Source organism: Pan paniscus, chromosome 10, assembly GCF_029289425.2.
Source record: "Pan paniscus chromosome 10, NHGRI_mPanPan1-v2.0_pri, whole genome shotgun sequence".
NCBI classification, from domain to species: domain Eukaryota; kingdom Metazoa; phylum Chordata; class Mammalia; order Primates; family Hominidae; genus Pan; species Pan paniscus.
This window is the reverse complement of record NC_073259.2, coordinates 129,393,247-129,414,610: the sequence shown is the minus strand read 5'-3', so window position 1 is coordinate 129,414,610 and position 21,364 is coordinate 129,393,247. Positions and strand designations below refer to the sequence as shown.

At 43.2% G+C, this 21,364-nt stretch overlaps 1 protein-coding gene across 2 annotated transcripts in view; it reads left to right on the top strand.

Annotated features, from left to right (window-relative positions):
* The window catches only part of ANAPC5 (anaphase promoting complex subunit 5), a 44,535-nt gene extending 23,171 nt beyond the window's left edge, over window positions 1-21,364 (top strand). The window contains exons 10-17 of one of the 2 annotated variants that reach the window (XM_003832362.4): window positions 876-1,057; window positions 2,152-2,287; window positions 8,915-8,989; window positions 9,558-9,679; window positions 10,746-10,853; window positions 10,930-11,077; window positions 19,862-20,024; window positions 21,030-21,364. In XM_003832362.4, coding sequence (XP_003832410.1) covers window positions 876-1,057; window positions 2,152-2,287; window positions 8,915-8,989; window positions 9,558-9,679; window positions 10,746-10,853; window positions 10,930-11,077; window positions 19,862-20,024; window positions 21,030-21,241 — 1,146 coding nt within the window. In that variant the 3' untranslated portion in view covers window positions 21,242-21,364. The remainder of the gene's footprint in view (window positions 1-875; window positions 1,058-2,151; window positions 2,288-8,914; window positions 8,990-9,557; window positions 9,680-10,745; window positions 10,854-10,929; window positions 11,078-19,861; window positions 20,025-21,029) is intronic. The other variant, XM_008957763.5, reaches the window with a different exon arrangement.

Sequence of the window (21,364 nt, the reverse complement as noted above, 5' to 3'; positions counted from 1 at the left end):
AGACCAGCCTGACCATTATGGTGAAAGCTCGTCTCTACTAAAAATACAAACATTAGCCGGGCGTGGTGGTGGGCGCCTGTAGTCCCAGCTACTCTGGAGGCTGAGGCAGAAGAATTGCTTGAACCTGGGAGGCGGAGTTTGCAGTGAGCCGAGATTGCTGCACTGCACTCCAGCCTGGGCGACAGAGCAAGACTCCGTCTCAAAAACAACCCTAAAACCAAAAAACAAATCTGTAGCTTGTCCATTGATTCACACCTGGGAAAGAAACTTATATGTACAGAATTGATTATAATGACAAAAGTGGCTCCTTGAAGTAAGCGCAGGCTTAACTACAATTTTTGCCATGAATTTAAGCTGGCATTTTTTAGTTGAGCTTTCATCCTTGAAGATGACACCAAAAGTTAATGACAAGATAATTTTGTTGCTCATGATAGGCATCCTTTTTTGATCTCCTATTACATATGTGCGCAGCACTGTTTGACATCTATTATTTCATTGTAATCCTTACGATAATTCTTTATGATAGGTTTGATGCCCATTTTACAGATGAGGAAGCTGAGGCTTAGCTAAGAAGCTAAGTGACTGGCCCTAAGTCACACAGTAAGTAGCAGAGGCAGTGTTTAAGTCCAGGTCCATCTAATGCTAAAGCCCTGCTGGCTCTTTCCCGTGTACCCTCTGCCTCTCTCCCAGACCCAGTTTTTCAGGAACACATCTCGTATGGCTCAGGGTTAAGGCCAGGTTATAGGTACTTTCCTTTTAAATAGTGCTGTCACTGTGCATGTGCTGAAATGTGAAATCCACCACATTTCTGAAGAGCAAAACAAATTCTGTCATGTAATTTCTATCTTGGGTCGTGGGTATATCTGTCCCCTTAGTACCTCGCCTCCCTGGGAATACAGTCCCTTGTTCAACAGAGAGCTTTTGCTGGGAAGACGGCAAACAAGCTGATGGATGCCCTAAAGGACTCCGACCTCCTGCACTGGAAACACAGCCTGTCAGAGCTCATCGATATCAGCATCGCACAGAAAACGGCCATCTGGAGGCTGTATGGCCGCAGGTAGGTCTCCCAAGGCCCTGGGGGTGTGAATTCTTTAGAGAGAAGCAGGAGCTAGCAAGCTGGTTCTGTGAAAGGCCATACATACAAGATTTACCTGCCTTGGATAGATGTTGTTCCTGCAGGGGATTAGACAAAATGTTTTATAGTCTAAAACATTTTGTATTTTGCACAGACTGAAAACTTTTTTCCCATGCATGTTCCTTCTTACTCCTCCCAGCCACTTTGTGAGGTAATGGGTGGGTGATCTCCATGCTGGGAGAGTAAACCAGGGTTCACACATCTGATCTACCCGCGATCGCAAACGCAGTTAACAAGTGACAGAGAAAGGACTCAAACCCACGTCATCTGACTCCAAGCACCGGGCTCCTCTGCTCTGTGACAGGAACCTTTCTTCCTGTTTATAGGAGGCATGATCCATGGTTGCTCTAGTTGAGTGTCACCTGAACCCCAAAACTATTGTGTAAAGAAAGTTGCTTTTCTGTTAACTGAGGTGTTTTCTGTGGATTATTTTCATTTTATTGTGTACTTTCACATTTAGCCACTTTTAGCCTGGAAGTAAACTTTGTTGCCGCATTTTAATCCTGGAGTTCTGTCGCTACCTCACCCCTCACTTAGACAGTCTGTTTCTAGGAATTCAGTAATGAAAGGAAGTGCCTTTTTTACCAGTCTTGTTTTTGTATTTCAGATAATTTTTTGGCACGGTGTGCTCTGAAACAGCTGCAGACACTGGCCACTGCTTACATTGCCAGAGCAGCCTGTGCCAGGATGGCATCGGGTCTGAATTCACCCGTGAAAACTAATTAACATACTATGACTGCAGGGAACATGGGGTGGGGGCGGGGGGATCTGGGAGCGTGTACTCCCAGCTGTGCCCTAACCACTACGTGTCTCCTCGCGCTGTACATCCAGGATGCTTTTCTGCCTTTCTTATCCTGAGGGCAAGGTTGCTGGCACTGGGAGGCATCTGCTCCCAAGAAAGCCAGAGCCTGTGAGGTGTATGACTTTACGCCTCCACTCAAGATAGCTGACGGGCATGGCCAAAGCGCAGCCAGGTCTGCTGCTGAAAGGAAATCCTGTTCCCTCTCCCCACCCAGCACCATGGCACTGCAACAGGCCCAGATGTTGCTGAGCATGAACAGCCTGGAGGCGGTGAATGCGGGCGTGCAGCAGAACAACACGGAGTCCTTTGCTGTCGCACTCTGCCACCTCGCAGAGCTACACGCGGAGCAGGTAGGCAGGTGGCCGGGCCCACATGCTTCTGGGGCAATGGAGGCTCTACCATTTCTTTCCTCTAATGCTTGAGGAAAGCACTGGACACGTGTTGGACAGGTCTGCTCGACACTGTGGCTGAAAGAGTGAAATCCCACCAGTGGAAGGGGACCAAGGGTGGAGTCTGCAAAGTTGGTTGAATTTGAGGTCTTTTTTTGGCATCAGTGATGGGAATTCTAAGAGGTCAGCCAGTTTCATGTAACTAAGGAAATAAATAGGATTCTTTGACATTTAAGGTAGCAGAGGTTTGTGTGTTTTAGGAGAGAGGAGAGTATAATAGAAGTATATCTGAGATCATAATAACTAATGTTGGTTGTAAATTTGTTCTATGCCAGTCCCTGTGCCTATTTTATGGGTACTGTCTCATAGAATCCACTTCATGGGCTCAGGTTTGTTGTTATCCCTATTTCACAGAACTAAAGACTGAGGTCCTGGGAGCTAAATCCTGTATCCAACACCTGTAAATGTCAGAGGCAGGTCTCCAACCGAAACCTGGTTGACTCCAAAGAAGAGCAGTGGGAATGGGACATAATCTTGATGACTTACAGCCCAAGTAATTTGACGAGATTCTCTTTATAAGGGATCAATTAAAGTATCTCTTCTGCTACTGTAGGCTTTATCTTCCCTTTATTCAAAATATCTTCTTTCATGGGAAAGAGTCAGGGAAAGCTATTTTATCTAAAGCCCTCCATCTCAGTAAACACTGCTGTGGCAATCCAGATGTTTCCTTGATCATATTTTTCTCTTCCTCTTTGTGATACCTGTTGCTGTTAGATTGCATCATAACACTCAACATTCCCTAATTGCAGCCTAAAGATTTTTGGGTGGTTTCCACTCCTTTCAGAAGTCTAGACATACTTCCCTATAGCAAACATGTTAGCATTTTACAGTCTCTTACATGGCTGTGTAAACTGAGGGGTGGATGGGCCCTGACTGATGGGTTCCACGGCGCCTTTGCCAGCTGGTTTCTTCCCATGTCTGGGAAGCACCGCCCATGTTTTCTGAGGTCGAAAGTGCTAGCTGGTTGCTTCCCCTGGGAATTTTGCAAGTCTGTCTCTCGCTTGTTTCTTCCCTCTTCGTGGCACTGGCACCTCCTTAACACCACTTCTCTTCCTTTCCTGGTGCCTTGGATAAGAGAAGCATCTGGTAATGAATGAGTCGGTGAACATTGAAGTATTTAGTTTTTTTGAGATGGAGTGTCGCTCTGTCACCCAGTCTGGAGTGCAGTGGCGTGATCTCAGCTCACTGCAACCTCTGCCTCTGGGGTTCAAGCAATTCTTGTTTCTCAGCCTCCCGAATAGCTGGGACTATAGGTGTCCACCACCATGCCCAGCTAATTTTTGTATTTTTAGTAGAGATGAGGTTTCACCATGTTGGCCAGGATAGTCTTGAACTCCTGGCCTCAGGTGATCCGCCTGCCTCAGCCTCCCAAAGTGCTAGGATTATAGATGTGAGCCACCATGCCCGGTGAAATTATTTTTTTTTTACTATTAGAATAGAAAACTACTTTTCAAAAACCTTAGTCTTGGTTCAATTCTTTTTTTTTTAATTTTTAATTTTTAATTTATTTTTAATTTAATTTTATTTTTTTGAGAGGGAGTCTCACTCTGTCACCCAGGCTGGAGTGCAATGGTGTGATCTCAGCTCACTGCAACCTCCACCTCTTGGGTTCAAGCGATTCTCCTACCTCAGCCTCCCAGGTAGCTGGGATTACAGGTGTGTGCCACTACTCCCATCTAATTTTTATATTTTTTGTAGAGATGGGGTCTTACCATGTTGGCCAAGCTGGTCTCAAACTCCTGACCTCAAATGATCCACCCGCCTTGGCCTCCCAGAGTGTTGGGATTATAGGCGTTAGCCACCGCGCCCAGCCAATTTTTAATTTTTTTTGAGACAGGGTCTCGCTGTATCACCAGGGCTGGAATGTAGTGGTGCAATCACAGCAAACTGCAGCCTCAACCTTCTGGGCTCAAGTGATCCTCCCACCTCAGCCTCCTGAGTAGCTGAGACTATAGGAGCATGCTACCACACAGCTAATTAAAATATCTTTTTGTAGAGATGGAATCTCACTCTGTTGCCCAGGCTAGTCTCAAACTTCTGGGCTCAAGCAGTCCTCCCACTTCAGTGTCACAGTGTTGGGATTACCACAACCAGCGTATTTTTTATTTTTTTAAGAAATGGGGTCTCACTGTTGCCCAGGATGGAGTGCGGTGGCACGATCATAGCTCACTGCAGCCTTGAACTCCACCTCAACCTGCCTAGTAGCTGGGACTACAGGTGTACACCACCTCATCCAGCTAATTATTTTAATTCTTGTTTCTTAGAGATGGAATCTTTCTATGTTGTGTTGCCCAACACTCCTGGCCTCAAGTGATCTTCCTGCCTTGGCCTCCCAAAGTGTTGGAATTACAGGTGTGAGTCACAGTACCTTGTGGCTCAATTCTTTAGCCTTGTAACTTTGTTCAAGGCCATTTGTTAGAATTTTGTGTCTTTTTTTTCTGGGAGTAAGACCCTAAAAAGTAACCATGCTTTTTGGGTCTATATTAATAATGCCATCTTCATCTCCCTTTCACCTCTGGGCTTATGTGAAAAACGTGCTGACCCAATCATTGTTTGGCTTCAACAGCCAGGGTGTGTTAGGAAGCCTTTTAGTACACAACTAGAAGGTAGCTGCCTTTTTTTTTTAAGTCAGTCCTTTACCCCTTTCTTCATCTTGCCTTAGATCTTTCTAGTTTTAGAACATCAACCGTGTGGATATATATACTTACTGGGCTGATGACTGTCAGATTTTTAATTAGACAAGTTAGACTCATACTTGTGAAATTAAGTTTGGCCAGCTGCAGAGAAGGCAGCTTTATCATGAGTCGCCAGTTACTCTTTTCTTTCTCTTGTATCTGCTTCTGAAACTTTCCTCCAAGTAAATTGGATGGTGCACGTTGTTTTGTGGTATGAGAGTGATTGGGGTTTCGGTAAGCCCATAAATAAGTTATGGGGCTCAGAACTGCTTTCTGAGCTTCCTCTTGCAACCCAGAGGAGGTAGAGTGAATTCTTTTTCTAATATAACCATTCTCCTTTGCTCTTTCCATGTAATTCTAGCTCATCTTATATCACTCCTCTCTCAGTCTCAGGAATTGCAGGCCACGATAGGAATATTTTTGGGGGATACTGCAGGATCTATATCCCCATGCCCGACTCCCTGTGGCAGTCATGAAAATAATTGGCGAGACTGGCCAGTTAAAATCACAGGAATATCTTTTATTGTAATTCTATGTAATTTCTGCTTATTCACTTCAAATAAAAGTCCACATGTGGCCTGAGCGTCTATGTAGACAAAAAGTGCATTACCTCATGAAAGGATTGAGACAAATTGAAAAGATTTCAGGATCAATAAGATAAACCTCCCAGCTGGGCGCTGTTTAGCTTTATACTTGTAATCCCAGCACTTTGGGAGGCTGAAGCAGGCGTATCACTTGAGCTCAGGAGTTTGAGACCAGCCTATGCAACATGGTGAAACCCCGTCTCTACAAAATATACAAAAATTAGCTGGGTGTGGTGTGTGGTGGCACATGCCTGTAGTTCCAGCTACCAGGGAGGCTGAGGTGGGAGGATTGCTTGAACCTAGGAGACAGGTTGCAATGAGCTGAGATTGCACCACTACACTCCAGCCTGGGCAGTAGAGCAAAACCTTGTCTCAAAAAAAAAGATAAACATCCCTACAATATAAGAGTATAAAAAAAATGAATGTTCATTCACAGAAAAAGCATGGCCCAAAAACATGAAAACATTTCAATCTAGTCATTGAAATTAAATTTAAAGCAGTTAAGGTACTACTTTCACCAATTATATAAGCAAAGATACTTCAGTATTAGAGGAAGAAAAGCACATAGAGTTCTGGTATGAAAGTACTTGGTACATTTATATAGGGTAATTTAGTAATATATCTCAAAGAACTTAAAAGTGCTTGTCATTTCCACTTCTAAGGTTTTTTGTTTGTTTGTTTGTTTGTTTTTGTTTTTGAGATGGAGTTTTGCTCTGGGGCCATGGCTGGAGTGCAGTGGCGGGATCTCAGCTCACTGCAACCTCTGCCTCCTGGGTTCAAGCGATTCTCCTGCCTTTGCCTCCTGTGTAGCTGGGATTACAGGCACCTGCCACTGCGCCCGGCTTATTTTTTTGTACTTTTAGTCGAGACGGGGTTTCACCGTGTTGGCCAGGCTGGTCTCAAACTTCTGGCCTCAAGTGATCTGCCCTCCTTGGCCTCCCAGAGTGCTGGGATTACAGGCGTGAGCTACCACACCTAGCCTACTTCTAAGGTTTTATGCTAAGGAAATAATTGGAAAAGTATGCAAAGCTCTATGCACCAAGATATTCATTGTAGCATTTTTTAAATGGAAAATATTAGAAATAACCAAAATATCAAAAACCAGATTATTTTCATGTACCATAATTGCTTTTCCCGATAAAACACTATGATGATATAAATTTGTATTTATTGACATTGAAAGATTTATTCATTCAACAAATATTCACTGGATGCCTACCATGCGGTAAACAGTGTTATAAGTAATTTATAAAAATATATGTAATCCGGGCACGGTGGCTCATGCCTGTAATCCCAGCACTTTGGGAGGCTGAGGTGGGCAGATCACCTGAGGTCAGGAGTTGGAGACCAGACTGGACAACATGGTGAAACCCTGTCTCTACTAAAAATACAAAAACTAGCTGGGTGTGGTGGTGTCTGCCTGTAATCCCAGCTACTTGGGAGGCTGAGGCGAGAGAATTGCTTGAACCTGGGAGGTGGAGGTTGCAGTGAGCCGAGACCACACCACTGCACTCCAGCCTGGGTGACACAGTGAGACTCCCTCTCAAAAAAAAAAACAGGCCAGGTGCGGTGGCTCACGCCTGTAATCCCAGCACTTTGGGAGACCGAGGCGGGCAGATCACGAGGTCATGAAATCGAGACCAGCCTGACCAACATGGTGAAACCCTGTCTCTACTAAAAATACAAATATTAGCTGGGCGTGGTGGCATGCACCTGTAATCCCAGCTACTCGGGAGGCTGAGGCAGGAGAATCGCTTGAATGCGGGAGGCAGAGGTTGCAGTGAGCTGAGATCACGCCACTGCACTCCAGCCTGGTGACAGAGTGAGACTCTGTCTCAAAAAAAAAAAAAAAAAAAAATAGCAACAACAACAGCAAAACCCAAAAGTAATTTGTCAGCCAGGCACATTGGCTCATGCCTGTAATCCCAGCACTTGAGGAGGTTGAGGTGGGTGGATTGCTTGAGGCCAGGAGTTTGAGACCAGCCTGGCCAACATGGCAAAACCCTGCCTCTACTAAAAATACAAAAATTAGCTGAGCATGGTGGCGCGCGCCTGTAATTCCAGCTACTCGGGAGGTGGGGGCTAAGACATCAGAATTGCTAGAACCCAGGAGGAGGAGGTTGCAGTGAGTCAAGATCACGCCACTGCACTCCAGCCTGGGTGACAGAGCAAGACTCTGTCTCAAAAAAAAAAAAAAAAAAGGATTTTGTATAGCCAGGTGTGGTGGCATGCACCTGTATTCCCCGCTACTCGGGAGGCTGAGATGAGAGGATTGATTGAGCCTAGGAAGTTGAGGCTGCAGTGAGCTGAGATCAAACCATTGCTGCACTCCAGCCTGGGAAACACAGCAAGACCCTGTCTCATAAAAAAAAAAAAAAAAAGTAATTTGTTTGTTCTTGTTTACATGTATTTTGTAAGTGTTTTTCTAGAATGGATATGTCTTACGTGTGTAATTAAAAAAAAGTTTTTTTTTTTGAGACGGAATTTTGTTCTTGTTGCCTAGGCTGGAGTGCAATGGCACGATCTCAGTGCACCACAACCTCTGCCTCCTGGGTTCAAGCGATTCTCCTGCCTCAGCCTCCCAAGTAGCTGGGATTACAGGCATGAGCCACCATGCCCAACTAATTTTGTATTATTAGCAGAGATGGGGTTTCTCCATGTTGGTCAGGCTGGTGTCGAACTCCCAACCTCAGGTGATCCACCTGTCTTGGCCTCCCAAAGTGCTGGGCTTACAGGCGTTAGCCACCATGCCTGGTCTTAAAATTTTTTAAAAAATAAATTGTATTAGCCTTTAAATAATGGCCCTTAGAAATTTGAGTCTCTGGCCGGGTATGGTGGCTCACGCCTGTAATTCCAGCACTTTGGGAGGCTGAGGCGGGCGGATCACGAGGTCAGGAGATCGAGACCATCCTGGCTAACACAGTGAAACCCCGTCTCTACTAAAAATACAAAAAAATTAGCCGGACATGGTGGCAGGCACCTGTGGTCCCAGCTACTCAGGAGGCTGAGGCAGGAGAATGGCGTGAACCCGGGAGGCGGAGCTTGCAATGAGCCGAGATCGCGCCACTGCACTCCAGCAGGGCGACAGAGCGAGACTCTGTCCCAAAAAAAAAAAAAAAAAAAGAAAAGAAATTTGAGTCTCTGACCAGTATCTCTCAGGTTGCTGCATCAAGAACGGGAACAGGTGAATCTGTCACCATCTGTGCATGGTACAGCAGGTGTGGATTCAACACAGGTTATGCTGATCAAATTGTGTGTTTCTACTTTAGGGCTGTTTTGCTGCAGCTTCTGAAGTGTTAAAGCACTTGAAGGAACGATTTCCGCCTAATAGTCAGCACGCCCAGGTAATCTGCCTTTTGCATGGCAATAGATTTATTTCTGATAAAAATAGCTTTTATTATAATATAAAGTGGGACATAATCTCCCCTCAGAAAAATAATATTGAGCTAAAAAGGAACTTGTCAAAGGATGCTTACAAGTATGATATTATTTATATAAAGTTTAAAAACATAGGCTCATACTCTATGTTGTTTAGAGACAAGGGTATATGTTGTTGTAAAAGTATAAAAAACATGAATGAGAATGATAAATACCAAATTGAGTGCCTACTTTGAAAAAAGAGAAAGAGACGTAGAATTTGCAAAGGACTTCATTGGTATCTAATAGTATATGAAGCAGATAAAGCAAAATGTGAGTTGACAAAGTTGATGATTGGCACACATGTATCTGCTATTTTATTCTCTGTGCTTTTTCACATACTTGAGATATTTTAAAAAAATTTTAAATCCCCCCGAAAAAGAATATGTGTGAATTATTGTAAGAATATTTGCTAAGCAATCCAAAATACTTTCATATACTCATTAAGATGAACATGTGCCATTTTGTACTTAATTGTGTTTTTTTTCTTACTAGTTATGGATGCTATGTGATCAAAAAATACAGTTTGACAGAGCAATGAATGATGGCAAATATCATTTGGCTGATTCACTTGTTACAGGAATCACAGCTCTCAATAGCATAGAGGGTGTTTATAGGTAAGAAACCTTGAAAACTCTAACCCAGGAATAAAATAATTGTTAAATGGTTTTGTTTTTGTTTTATATGTGCATTAATTTATTTTAGCTTAGAAAAAAACTTTTTTTCCTATTTATTACTGGGAATAAGAAAATACAGGTAAGCAGCTGGGTGTGGTGACTCACACCTGTAATCCCAGCACTTTGGGAGGCTGAGGCAGGTGCATCACTTGAAGTCAGGAGTTTGAGACCAGCCTGGCCAACATGGTGAAACCATCTCTCTACTAAAAGTACAAAAAATTAGCCGGGCGTGGTGGTGGGTGCCTGTAATCCCAGCTACTTGGGAGGCTGAGGGAGGAGAATTGCTTGAACCCATGAGGCGGAGGTTGCAGTGAGCCAAGATTGCACCATTGCCTCCAGCCCAGGCAACAGAGTGAGACTCCATCTCCAAAAAAAAAAAAAGAAAATACAGATAAGCAAAATGAAGAAAATAAGTATCTCCCAGAGATAATCATTAACATGCTGTTATCTATAATTCCAGAATTTTTCCTGCATGCGTGTGTGTGTGTGTGTGTCTGTGTATGTATATACACAGCATGCTCACATACATGCTCACACACACATTCATACACACATATAATTTATTCTTTCAACAACAAAAACATTTTTTTTTTTTGAGGCAGAGTCTCACTCTGTCGCCCAGGCTGTAGTGCAGTGGCACGATCTCAGCTCACTGCAATCTCTGCCTCCTGGGTTCAAGCGATTCTCCTGCCTCAGCCTTCTGAGTAGCTGGGATTACAGGTGCCCACCACCACGCCCAGCTAATTTTTTGTATTTTTAGTAGAGGCAGGGTTTCACCATGTTGGCCAGGCTGGTCTCGAGCTCCTAACCTTGTGATTCGCCCGCCTCGGCCTCCCAAAGTGCTGGGATTACAGGTGTGAGCCACCGCGCTCAGCCTCTTTCAACAAAAATTAAATCAGGCACAGTTTTTTCCCTTGGGAGGTTTATAGCGCAATTGAATAAATTGAGATTCTTACCCTCAAAGTGACTAGTTAAAACACGTGTGTTCATTTTGATTCTGTTTCAGGAAAGCGGTTGTATTACAAGCTCAGAACCAAATGTCAGAGGCACATAAGCTTTTACAAAAATTGTTGGTTCATTGTCAGAAACTGAAGAACACAGAAATGGTGATCAGGTAAGGGGTCTCTTGTGCATCTCACGGAGATGTGGTGGTGGATCTTCTCATCCTGTGTTTTCCTCTTTACGGTCAGTGTCCTACTGTCCGTGGCAGAGCTGTACTGGCGATCTTCCTCCCCTACCATCGCGCTGCCCATGCTCCTGCAGGCTCTGGCCCTCTCCAAGGAGTACCGGTTACAGTACTTGGCCTCTGAAACAGTGCTGAACTTGGCTTTTGCGCAGGTAAGCCGATCTCTGTTTTTATAGCACATATTTGTGCTCAAGAGCTGGTGAGTCTGTGACTACGTTTGAGTATTGAAAGGATAATAATGAGTTTTCATTTGTTCATATTGACGTCTGGAAAGGTAGTCTTCCTGTGCAAGCCCTCCAAGGAGGCCTGTGGAGGTGTGAACCTGGTGACAAACTGACACCTTCCAGTGGCACTGGCTTTCCTGAGCTGTGTATTCAGTAAGGAGGACTCGCCTCTTCAGTGAGAACACCTGCATCATATTAATGATTAGCTGACACAGAGTGATGCTTGATTTAGCAACAAGGGGATATGAATAAAGAAATGAGGAACACAGATGTTCATTGAAAGCTTTTGGAAATCAAATTGTATTTTATGTTTGTTTTGTTTCTCCCCCAGTAAAGGCCATGAAGGAATTGACTCTTCATTTTCATCTATATTCCCTAGTACCTTATAGGCCCTACACATAGAAGGCTTTCAATAAATATTAATCAATGAATGAGTGAAGGTCAAATGCACTGGAAGAATTTATTAATTAAAGTGGAGGTTCTCCAAACTGGCTGTACATTAGAATTATTGTGGAGATTTAAAAAATATCTTCGTACCTGAGGCCTTGCCTCAGACCTACGGAGTCAGAATCTCTAGGGGTGGAGCTAAGGAATCTGTTTCTTACCACCTTCCTCAGTGATTCTTTTTTTTTTTTCTTGAGATAAAATGTACATGGCCAGGTGTGGTGGCTCATGCCTATAATCCCAGCACTTTGGGAGGCTGAGGTGGGCAGATCACAAGGTCAGGAGTTCGAGACCAGCCTGGCCAGCATGGTGAAACCCCATCTCTATTAAAAATACAAAAATTAGCCGGGCATGGTGGCACGTGCCTGTAATCCCAGCCACTCGGGAGGCTGAGGCAGGAGAATCGCTTGACCCTGGGAGGCGGAGGTTGCAGTGAGCCGGGATCGTGCCACCGTACTCCCAGCCTGGGCAACAGAGCGAGACTCCATCTCAAAAAAAAAAAAAAGTATGTAACACAAGATTTACCACTTTAACCATTTTAAAGTGTACATTTCAGTGGTTTTGAGAATATTGACAACATTGTGCAGCCATTACTGCTATCTAATTTCAGAGTATTTTCATTACACAGAAAAGGAAACTGTACCCATTAAGCAGTCATTCCCCAGTCCTCCCTTCCCCCAGCCTCTCGTAACCTCTCACCGGTTTCTGTCTCTATGAGTTTGCCTATTCTGAACAGTTTGCATAACTGGACTCATATAAATGTGGCCTTTTTTGATTGGCTTCTTTTACTTAGCTTGATGTTTTCAGGTTTTATCCATGTAGCAATAGATATCAGTGCTTCATTCTTTTTCATGGCTGAAGAATATTTCACTGTATGGTTAGATCACATTTTGCTTATCCATTCATCAGCTGATGGGCATTTGAGTCGTTTCCACCTTTTGGCTGTTATGAATAGCGGCTCTTTACATTTCTGTACAGCTTTTGTTTGAATACCTGTTTTCTTTTTTTTTTTTTTTTGAGGCAGAGTCTTGCTCTGTCACCCAGGCTGGAGTGCAGTGGTGCAATCTCGGCTCACTGCAAGCTCCGCCTCCCGGGTTCATGCCATTCTCCTGCCTCAGCCTTCCGAGTAGCTGGGACTACAGGCGCCCGCCACCACGCCCAGCTATTTTTTTGTTTTTTTTTTTTTTGGTTTTTTTTTTTTTTTTTTTTTTTTTTTTTTTTTTTTTGAGACGGAGTCTCGCTCTGTCGCCCAGGCTGGAGTGCAATGGCGCGATCTCGGCTCACTGCAAGCTCCGCCTCCCGGGTTCACGCCATTCTCCTGCCTCAGCCTCCCGAGTAGCTGGGACTACAGGCGCCCGCCACCACGCCCGGCTAATTTTTTGTATTTTTAGTAGAGACGGGGTTTCACCGTGTTAGCCAGGATGGTCTCGATCTCCTGACCTCGTGATCCGCCCGCCTCGGCCTCCCAAAGTGCTGGGATTACAGGCGTGAACCACCGCGCCCGGCTGGGACTGCAAGCGTGCGCCACCACGCTCGGCTAATTTTTTTTTTTTTTTTTTTTTTGTATTTTTAGTAGAGATGGGGTTTCACTGTGTTAGCCAGGGTGGTCTCGATCTCCTGACCTCGTGATCCGCCCACCTCGGCCTCCCAAAGTGCTGGGATTACAGGCGTGAGCCACCGCGCCCGGGCTTGAATACCTGTTTTCATTTGATGCCTACGAACGGAATTGCTGAGTCATGATAATTTTGTGTTTAACTTCTTAAGGAAATGCCACAGTGGCTGCACCATTTTGTTTCAACCTGCAATGTATGAGGGTTCCAATTTCTCCACAATCTTGCCCACCCTTGTTATTTTCCATTTTTAATTATTACATCCTTCCTAGTGGGTATGAAGGGGTGTCTCACTGTGGTTTTGATATGCATTTCTCTAATGACTAATGATGTTGAGTATCTTTTCATGTGCTTATTGGCCATTTGCATATGTTCTTTGGAGAAATGTCTATTCAGATCCTTTACCTGTTTTTTAACTAAGTTGTTTATCTTCTTGATGTTCACTTGTAAAAATTATTTATATATTGTGGATACTAGACCCTTATATAATTTACAAATATTTTCTCCTGTTCTGTGTTTGGTCTTTTCACTTTCTTGTTAGTGTCTTTTGATATACAAAAGTTTAAAATTTTTATGAAGTCCAATTTATTTTTCTTTTGTTGCTTGTGCTTTTGGTATCATGTCTAAGATACTGACAAATCTAATGTCATGAAGATTTTCTTCTATGTTTTCTTCTCACAGTATTATAGTTTTAATGCTTATGTTTAAGTCTGAATAATTTTGAGTTAATTTTTGTATATACTATGAGATAGGGCTCCACTCTTATTCTTCTGCATACGGATATAGGTTATTCTAGCACCATTTGTTGAAGACTCCTCTTTCCCCATTTAATGGTTTTGGTACCCCTGTTAAAAACCAGTTGATCAAAGAAAAAAAAGAAAACAACTGATCGTAGATATATAGGTTTATTTTCGGACTCTCAATTCTATTCCCTTGATCTATATGTTACCCTTATGCCAGTACCACTTTGTTTTGATTACTATAGCTTTGTAGTAAGTTTTGAAATCAGGAAGTGGGAGTCGTCTTTGTTCTTTTTCAGGATTGTTTTGGCTATTCAGCATCCCTTGCAATTATATGTTGATTTTAGAATTAGCTTGTTCATTTCTGCAAAAACAGTAGTTGTAATTTTGATAGGGATTGTATTTGAATCTGTAGGTCAGTTTGCAGAACATTGCCATCTTAATGCTGTTCTCTTCCAACCCATGAACACAGGATGTCTTTCCTTTTATTTGGATCTTTAACTTACTTCAACAATGTTTTGTAGCTTTCTGTATATAAATCTTTCACTTCCTTGGTTAAATTTATTCCTAAGTATTTTATTCTTTTTGATGGTAATTTAAATGAAATTTTTAAAAACATTTATTTTTGGGTTGCTCATTGCTAGTTTATATTGATCTTATATCCTGCAACTTTGCCAAACTTATTACCTGTAACAGGTTTTGGGGATTTTTTTTTATGGTTTTGTATGTATAAGATCATGTCATCTGCAAATAGAGATAGTTTTACCTCTTCCATTCCCACTTAGATGCCCTGTATTTCTTTTTCTTGCTTAAATGCTTTGAGTAAAACTTCCAATACATGTTGAATAAATGTGGCAAAAGTGTGTGTCTTGGCTCGGTGTCTCACACCTGTAATCCCAGCACTTTTTGAGGCCAAGGCAGATTACTTAAGGCCAGGAGTTCGAGACCAGCCTGGACAACATGGTGAAACCCCGTCTCTACTAAAAATAGAAAAATTAGCTGAGTGTAGTGGTGGTGCATGCCTGTAATCCCAGCTACTAGGTAGGCTGAGGACTGAGAATCACTTGAACTCAGTCCTCAGGAGCTGGAGGTTGTAGTGAACCGAGATCATGCCACTGCACTACAGGTTGGGCAACAGCAAGACTCCCTCTCAAAAAAAGAAAAAAAGTGTATGTCTTTATTTTGTTCCTGTAGGGGGAAAGCGTTCAGTCTTTCATCATCAAATATCATGCTAGCTGTGGGTTTTTTATAGAGGTTGAGGAAGTTCCCTCTATTCCTAGTTTATTTAGTGTTTTTTTCATGAAAAGGTATTGGATTTTGTCAAATTTTTTTTTTCTGCATTGATTGATTTGATCATATGGGTTTTTGTTTGTTTGTTTTTGAGATAGAGTGTCACTCTGTTGCCCAGGCTGGAATGCAGTGGTGCAGTCTTGGCTTATTGCAACTTCTGTCTCCCAGGTTCAAGCAGTTCTTGTGCCTCAGCCTCCCAAGTAGCTGGGATCACAGGTGTGCACCACCATGCCCAAGTAATTTTTGTATTTTAGTAGAGACAGGGTTTGGCCATGTTGGTCAGGCTGGTCTTGAACTCCTGGCCTCGTGATCCACCCACCTCTGCCTCCCAAGGTACTGGGATTACAGGCGTGAGCCACTGCGCCCAGCCCTGATTTTTTCTTTCATTTTATTTATATATTTGTGTATTGAACTACCTTGCATTCCTGGAGTAAATTTCACATGGTCATAGTGTACGTTCCTTTTAACGTGCTGTTGGATTTGGTTTGCAAGTATTTTGTTGAGAATTTTTGCATCTGTATTCATAAAGGATGTTGATCTGTGGTTTTCTTGTGATATCTTTCTTTGGCTTTAGTATTAGGGTAATAGTGGCCCCACAAAATGAGTTAGAAAGTATTCTCTCTTCTCCTTTTTCTGGGAAGAATTTGAGAAGGATTGGTGTTAATTGTTTTAAAGTTTGGTAAAATTCACCAGTGAAGCAGTCTGGCCCTGGGCTTTTCTTTGTTGGAAGTTTTTTTGGTTACTAATTCAGTCTCTTTAGTTGTTATAGGTCTATTCAGATTTCCTATTTCTTGAGTCAATTTTAGTAGTTTGGTCTTTCTAGGAATTTGTTCATTTTACGTAGTTTATCTAATTTCTTGCATAGAATTGTTCATGGTATTCTTGTATAATCCATTTTACTTTTGTAAGGTTGTTAGTAAAGTCCCCGGTGTCATCCCTGACTTCGGTTATTTGAGTCTTGTCTCTTTTTTCTTGGTCAGTCTAACAGTTTATCAATTTTGTCGATCTCTTCAAAGAACCAACGTTTGGTTTTATTGATTCTCTCTGTTGTTCTCTTAGTCTCCATTTTGTTTATCTCCACTTTAATCCTTATTTTTTCCTTGGTTCTGTTAGTTAGCTTTAGGTCTAGTTTGCTTTTCGTTTTCTAGTTTCTTTCTTTTTTTTTTGAGATGGAGTTTAGCTCTTGTCACCGAGGCTGGAGTGCAATGGTGCAATCTTGGCTCTCTGCAACCTCCGCCTCCCAGGTTCAAGCACTTCTCCTACCTCAGCCTCCCGAGTAGCTGGGATTACAGGCGCATGCTACCACGCCTGGCTAATTTTTGTGATTTTAATACAGACGGGGTTTCGCCATGTTGGCCAGGCTGGCCTTGAACGCCTGACCTCAGGTGATTCACTCGCCTTGGCCTCCCAAAGTGCTGGGATTACAGGCGTGAACCACCGCGCCCAGCCTCTTTTCTAGTTTCTTAAGGTGGAAGATTCGCTTGTTGATTTGAGATCTTCTTTCTTTTGTAATGTAGGCCTTTACAGTTATAAATTTCCTTGAGAACTATATTTCATAAATTTGTACTTTATCCCACAAATTTCATAAATGAGAGTCTGTGTATTTTTTTTTTTTTTGAGACAGAGGCTTGCTCTGTCACCCAGGTTGGAGTGCAGTGGCACAATCTTGGCTCACTGCAACCTCCGCCTCCTGGGTTCAAACAATTCTCCTGCCTCAGCCTCCCAAGTAGCTGGGATTACAGACGTGTACCACCACACTAGGGTAATTTTTTTTTTTTTTTGTGACAGAGTCTCACTCTGTCGCCTAGGCTGGAGTGCGGTGGCGCGATCTCAGCTCACTGCATCCTCTGCCTCCCAGGCTCAAGTGATTCTTCTGCCTCAGCCTCCTGAGTAGCTGGAACTACAGGCATGTGCCACCATACCAGGCTAATTTTTTTTTTTTGCATTTTTAGTAGAGATGGGGTTTCATCGTGTTAGGATGGTCTCGATCTCCTGACCTCGTGATTTGCCTGCCTCGGCCTCCCAAAGTGCTGGGATTACAGGTGTGAGCCGCTGTGCCTGGCTACCTGGGTAATATTTGTATTTTTAGTAGAGATGGGGTTTCATCATGTTGGCCAGGCTGGTCTTGAACTCCTGCGCTCAGGTGATCCGCCCGCCTTGGCCTCCCAGAGTGCTGGGATTACAGGCATGAGCCACCGCACCCAGCCGGAGTCTGTGGTATTTTTATACACCTCATTGCATTTTCTAATTTCCCTTGTGATTTATTCTTTGACACATTGGTTACTTAAGAGTATGTTAATTTCCACATATTTGTGAATTTTCTGGTTTCCTTCTGTTACTGATTTTTGATTTAATGTGATCAGAGGAGGTTCTTTGTATGATTTCATTCTTAAATTTATTGAGTGTTATTTTGTGGCCCAAACACAGTCTATCCTGGAAAGTGTTCCATATGCACTTGAGAATAATTTGTATTCTAATGTATCATTGGGTGGCATGCTTTATATATATATGTTAGGGCCAGTTCATTTGTAGTGTCATTCAAGTCTTCTCTTTCCTTGCTGATCTTCTGTCTAATTTTTCTATCTGTGATTGAAAGGTGGGATATTGAGCTCCCCAACTATTATTGTGGTTTTTGTTTTGTTTTATTTTGTCTGAGACAGAGTCTCACTCTGTTGCCCAGGCTAGAATACCATGGCACAATCATGGCTCACTGCACCCTCAACTGCCGGAGCTCAAGTGATCCTCCCACCTCACTCTTCTGAGCATCTGGGATTACAGGTGTGCCTTACCATAACCAGCTAATTTTTTATATTTTTGTAGAGATGGGTTTTTGCCATGTTACCCAGGCTGGTCTCAAACTCCTGGTCTCAAGAGATCCACCTGCCTCAGCTTCCCAAAGTGCAGGGATTACAGGCATGAGATACTGTGCCTGGCCTATTATTGTTGAATTGTCTATTTCTCCCTTCAGTTCTGTCAGTTTTTGCTTCATGTGCTTTGGAACACTGTTGTTTGGTTTGTTTATAATTGTTATATCTTGATGAATCGACTGTTTCATGAGTATATAATGTCCTCCTTTTTCCTTGTCTCTTGTAACGGCTTTTAACTTAAACTCTATATTGTATGATACTCATATAGGCACTCCAGCTTTCTTTTGGTTATTGTTTGCATGGAATATTTTTCTATCCTTTTACTTTCAGCTGATTTGTGTCTTTATTTTATTTTTTTAGAGACAGGGTCTCACTCCATCGTCCAGGCTGGAGTGCATTGCTGCAATCATAGCTCACTGTAACCTTGAACTCCTGGGCTGATGGGATCCTCCCAACTCAGTCTCCCAAGTAGCTAGGACTACAGGAGAGCACCATCATGCCTGACTAATTTTTAAAGTACTATTTGTGTCTTTTAATCTACAGTGAGTCTCTTGTAGACAGCATACAGTGGATACTTTAAAAAAAAAAAGTTTGTTCTCACAATTTCTGCCTTTTAATTAGAGAGTTTAACTCATTTGCCTTTAATGTCATTATTTCTAATTTGATTTTTTTTTTTTTTTGAGATGGAGTCTCACTCTGTCACCCAGGCTGGAGTGCAGTGGTGTGATCTCTGCTCACTGCATCCATTACCTCCTGGGTTCAAGTGATTCTCCTGCCTCAGCCACCAAAGTAACTGAGATTACAGGTGCGTGCCATTATGCCCAGCTAATTTTTGTATTTTTAGGAAAGAAAGGGTTTCACCATGTTGGCCAGGCTGGTCTCGAACCCCTGACCTCAAGTGATCTGCCCACCTGCACCTCCCACAAAGTGCTGGGATTACAGATGTGAGCCACTGCGCCTGCCTTGTTTTCTATATGTCATATCTTTTTTGTCCCTCAGTTCCTCCATTACTGCTTTCTTGTGTGTTAAGTAGATGTTTTCTAGTTTTATTTTATTTTGAGACAAAGTCTTGCTCTGTTGCCCAGGCTGGAGTGCAGTGGCACGATTGTGACTCACTGCAACCTTGACCTCCTGAGCTCAAGTGATTCTCCTGCCTCAGCCTCCTGAATAACTGGGACTGCAGGCATGTGCAACCATGCTCAGCTAATTGTTTTAAATTTGTTTTTTGAGACAGGGTCTTGCTGTGTTGCCCAGGCTAGTCTTGAACTCATGGCCTCAAGTGATCTTCCTGCCTCATGCTCCCAAAGTGTTGGGATTATAGGCATGAGCCACTGTGCCCAGCTCTAGTGTACCATTTTAATTCTCTCTCTCTTTTTTTTTTAAATGTACTAACACCAACCTGAATCTCTTGTTTCTTTTGCTTTATTCTTTTGAGTTATTTTCTGAATTGTTACCTTTCTCCCACCTAGTTCAACCCCTCAGAATCACCAAGCTAAAGGATATTAATGCTGGATCTTTTTGTAAAGACAGGAACCTTTCCATAGTGTGAATAACCGCCCCCTGCTATATTTGTCATAGTCTGAAATCAGATTGTCACATGTTGTGTTTTCTAGGAATGTGGTTCCTGTTTTAACGTAGTACATGTCAGGTAAAAGGTAAGCCAGAGATAGCCATTCAGGAGAGAATTGCCAGAAACGAAACGCTTCCTGGTGAAGGGCAGTGGGTTTGGGTATGTACAGTGCCATGATGTTTCTTTTTCAGCTCATTCTTGGAATCCCAGAACAGGCCTTAAGTCTTCTCCACATGGCCATCGAGCCCATCTTGGCTGACGGGGCTATCCTGGACAAAGGTCGTGCCATGTTCTTAGTGGCCAAGTGCCAGGTGGCTTCAGCAGCTTCCTATGATCAGCCGAAGAAAGCAGAAGGTAGGAAGCTGTACGAAGACTGTTAGGCAATGCTATTCCAGAAAGCATTGAAAGTTTAGGACCCAGAAGAAGAAAAGACATTAAATTTGGGACAGCATTTAAGTTCTGAGTGTTCACAAATATATATTAAAATTTCATGCAGCATTTAAAGTGCTTTCACATGCACGCTTGGCAGAAAGACTGAGGACAAGTGAATGGCTATTTTAACCCTATAGAGCCAAGTACCAGGCTAGAAGTCAGGAGTTAAAGACCTTTTTTTTTGAGACAAAGTCTCACTCTGTAGCTCAGGCTGGAGTGCAGTGGCGTGATCTCGGCTCACTGCAACCTCCGCCTTCCAGGTTCAAGCAATTCTCCTGCCTCAGCCTCCTGAATATGTACAGGCGCACACCACCATGACTGGCTAATTTTTGTATTTTTAGTAGGGCTTTCTCCATGTTGGTCAGGCTGATCTTGAACTCCTGACCTTGTGATCTGCCCACCTCAGCCTCCCAAAGTGCTGGGATTATAGGTGTGAGCCACTGCGCCCGGCCTTTTTTTTTTTTTTTTTTTTGAGATGGAGTCACTCTGTCACCCAGGCTGGAGTGCAGCGGCATGATCTCAGCTCACCGCAACCTCTGCCTCCCGGGTTCAAGTGACTCTCCTGCCTCAGCCTCCCAAGTAGCTGGGATTACAGGTGCCCGCCACCACACCTGGCTGATTTTTGTATTTTTAGTAGAGACGAGGTTTCACCATGTTGGCCAGGCTGGCGTCGAACTCCTGACCTCAGGTGATCCACCCGCCTCGGCCTCCCAAAGTGCTAGGATTACAGGCATGAGCCACTTCGCCCAGTCTTAAAGACCTGTTTGAAAACCTCACCCTAGTGGTTTGTTTTTTCTCTCTCAAAGAATGGAGAATATAAAAGAATCTTCTGGTAGTTGTTGAACAAATAAAACTAAATACCACGTTTTGAAAACTATACGTGAAGGGTTGAGTTAAATGTGTGTGTTATTTTCCCCTTTCCGTCAGCTCTGGAGGCTGCCATCGAGAACCTCAATGAAGCCAAGAACTATTTTGCAAAGGTTGACTGCAAAGAGCGAATCAGGGACGTCGTTTACTTCCAGGCCAGACTCTACCATACCCTGGGGAAGACCCAGGAGAGGAACCGGTGTGCGATGCTCTTCCGGCAGCTGCATCAGGAACTGCCCTCTCATGGGGTACCCTTGATAAACCATCTCTAGAGAGGACATCCCTGCTGGGCTGCTGTGCAGAGTATAAGATTTTGGACTTGTTCATGTCCCCTCTCTCCCTTTAAATGATGTATTTGTGACACCCTATCTTGTCAATAAACAGCATTCTGATTA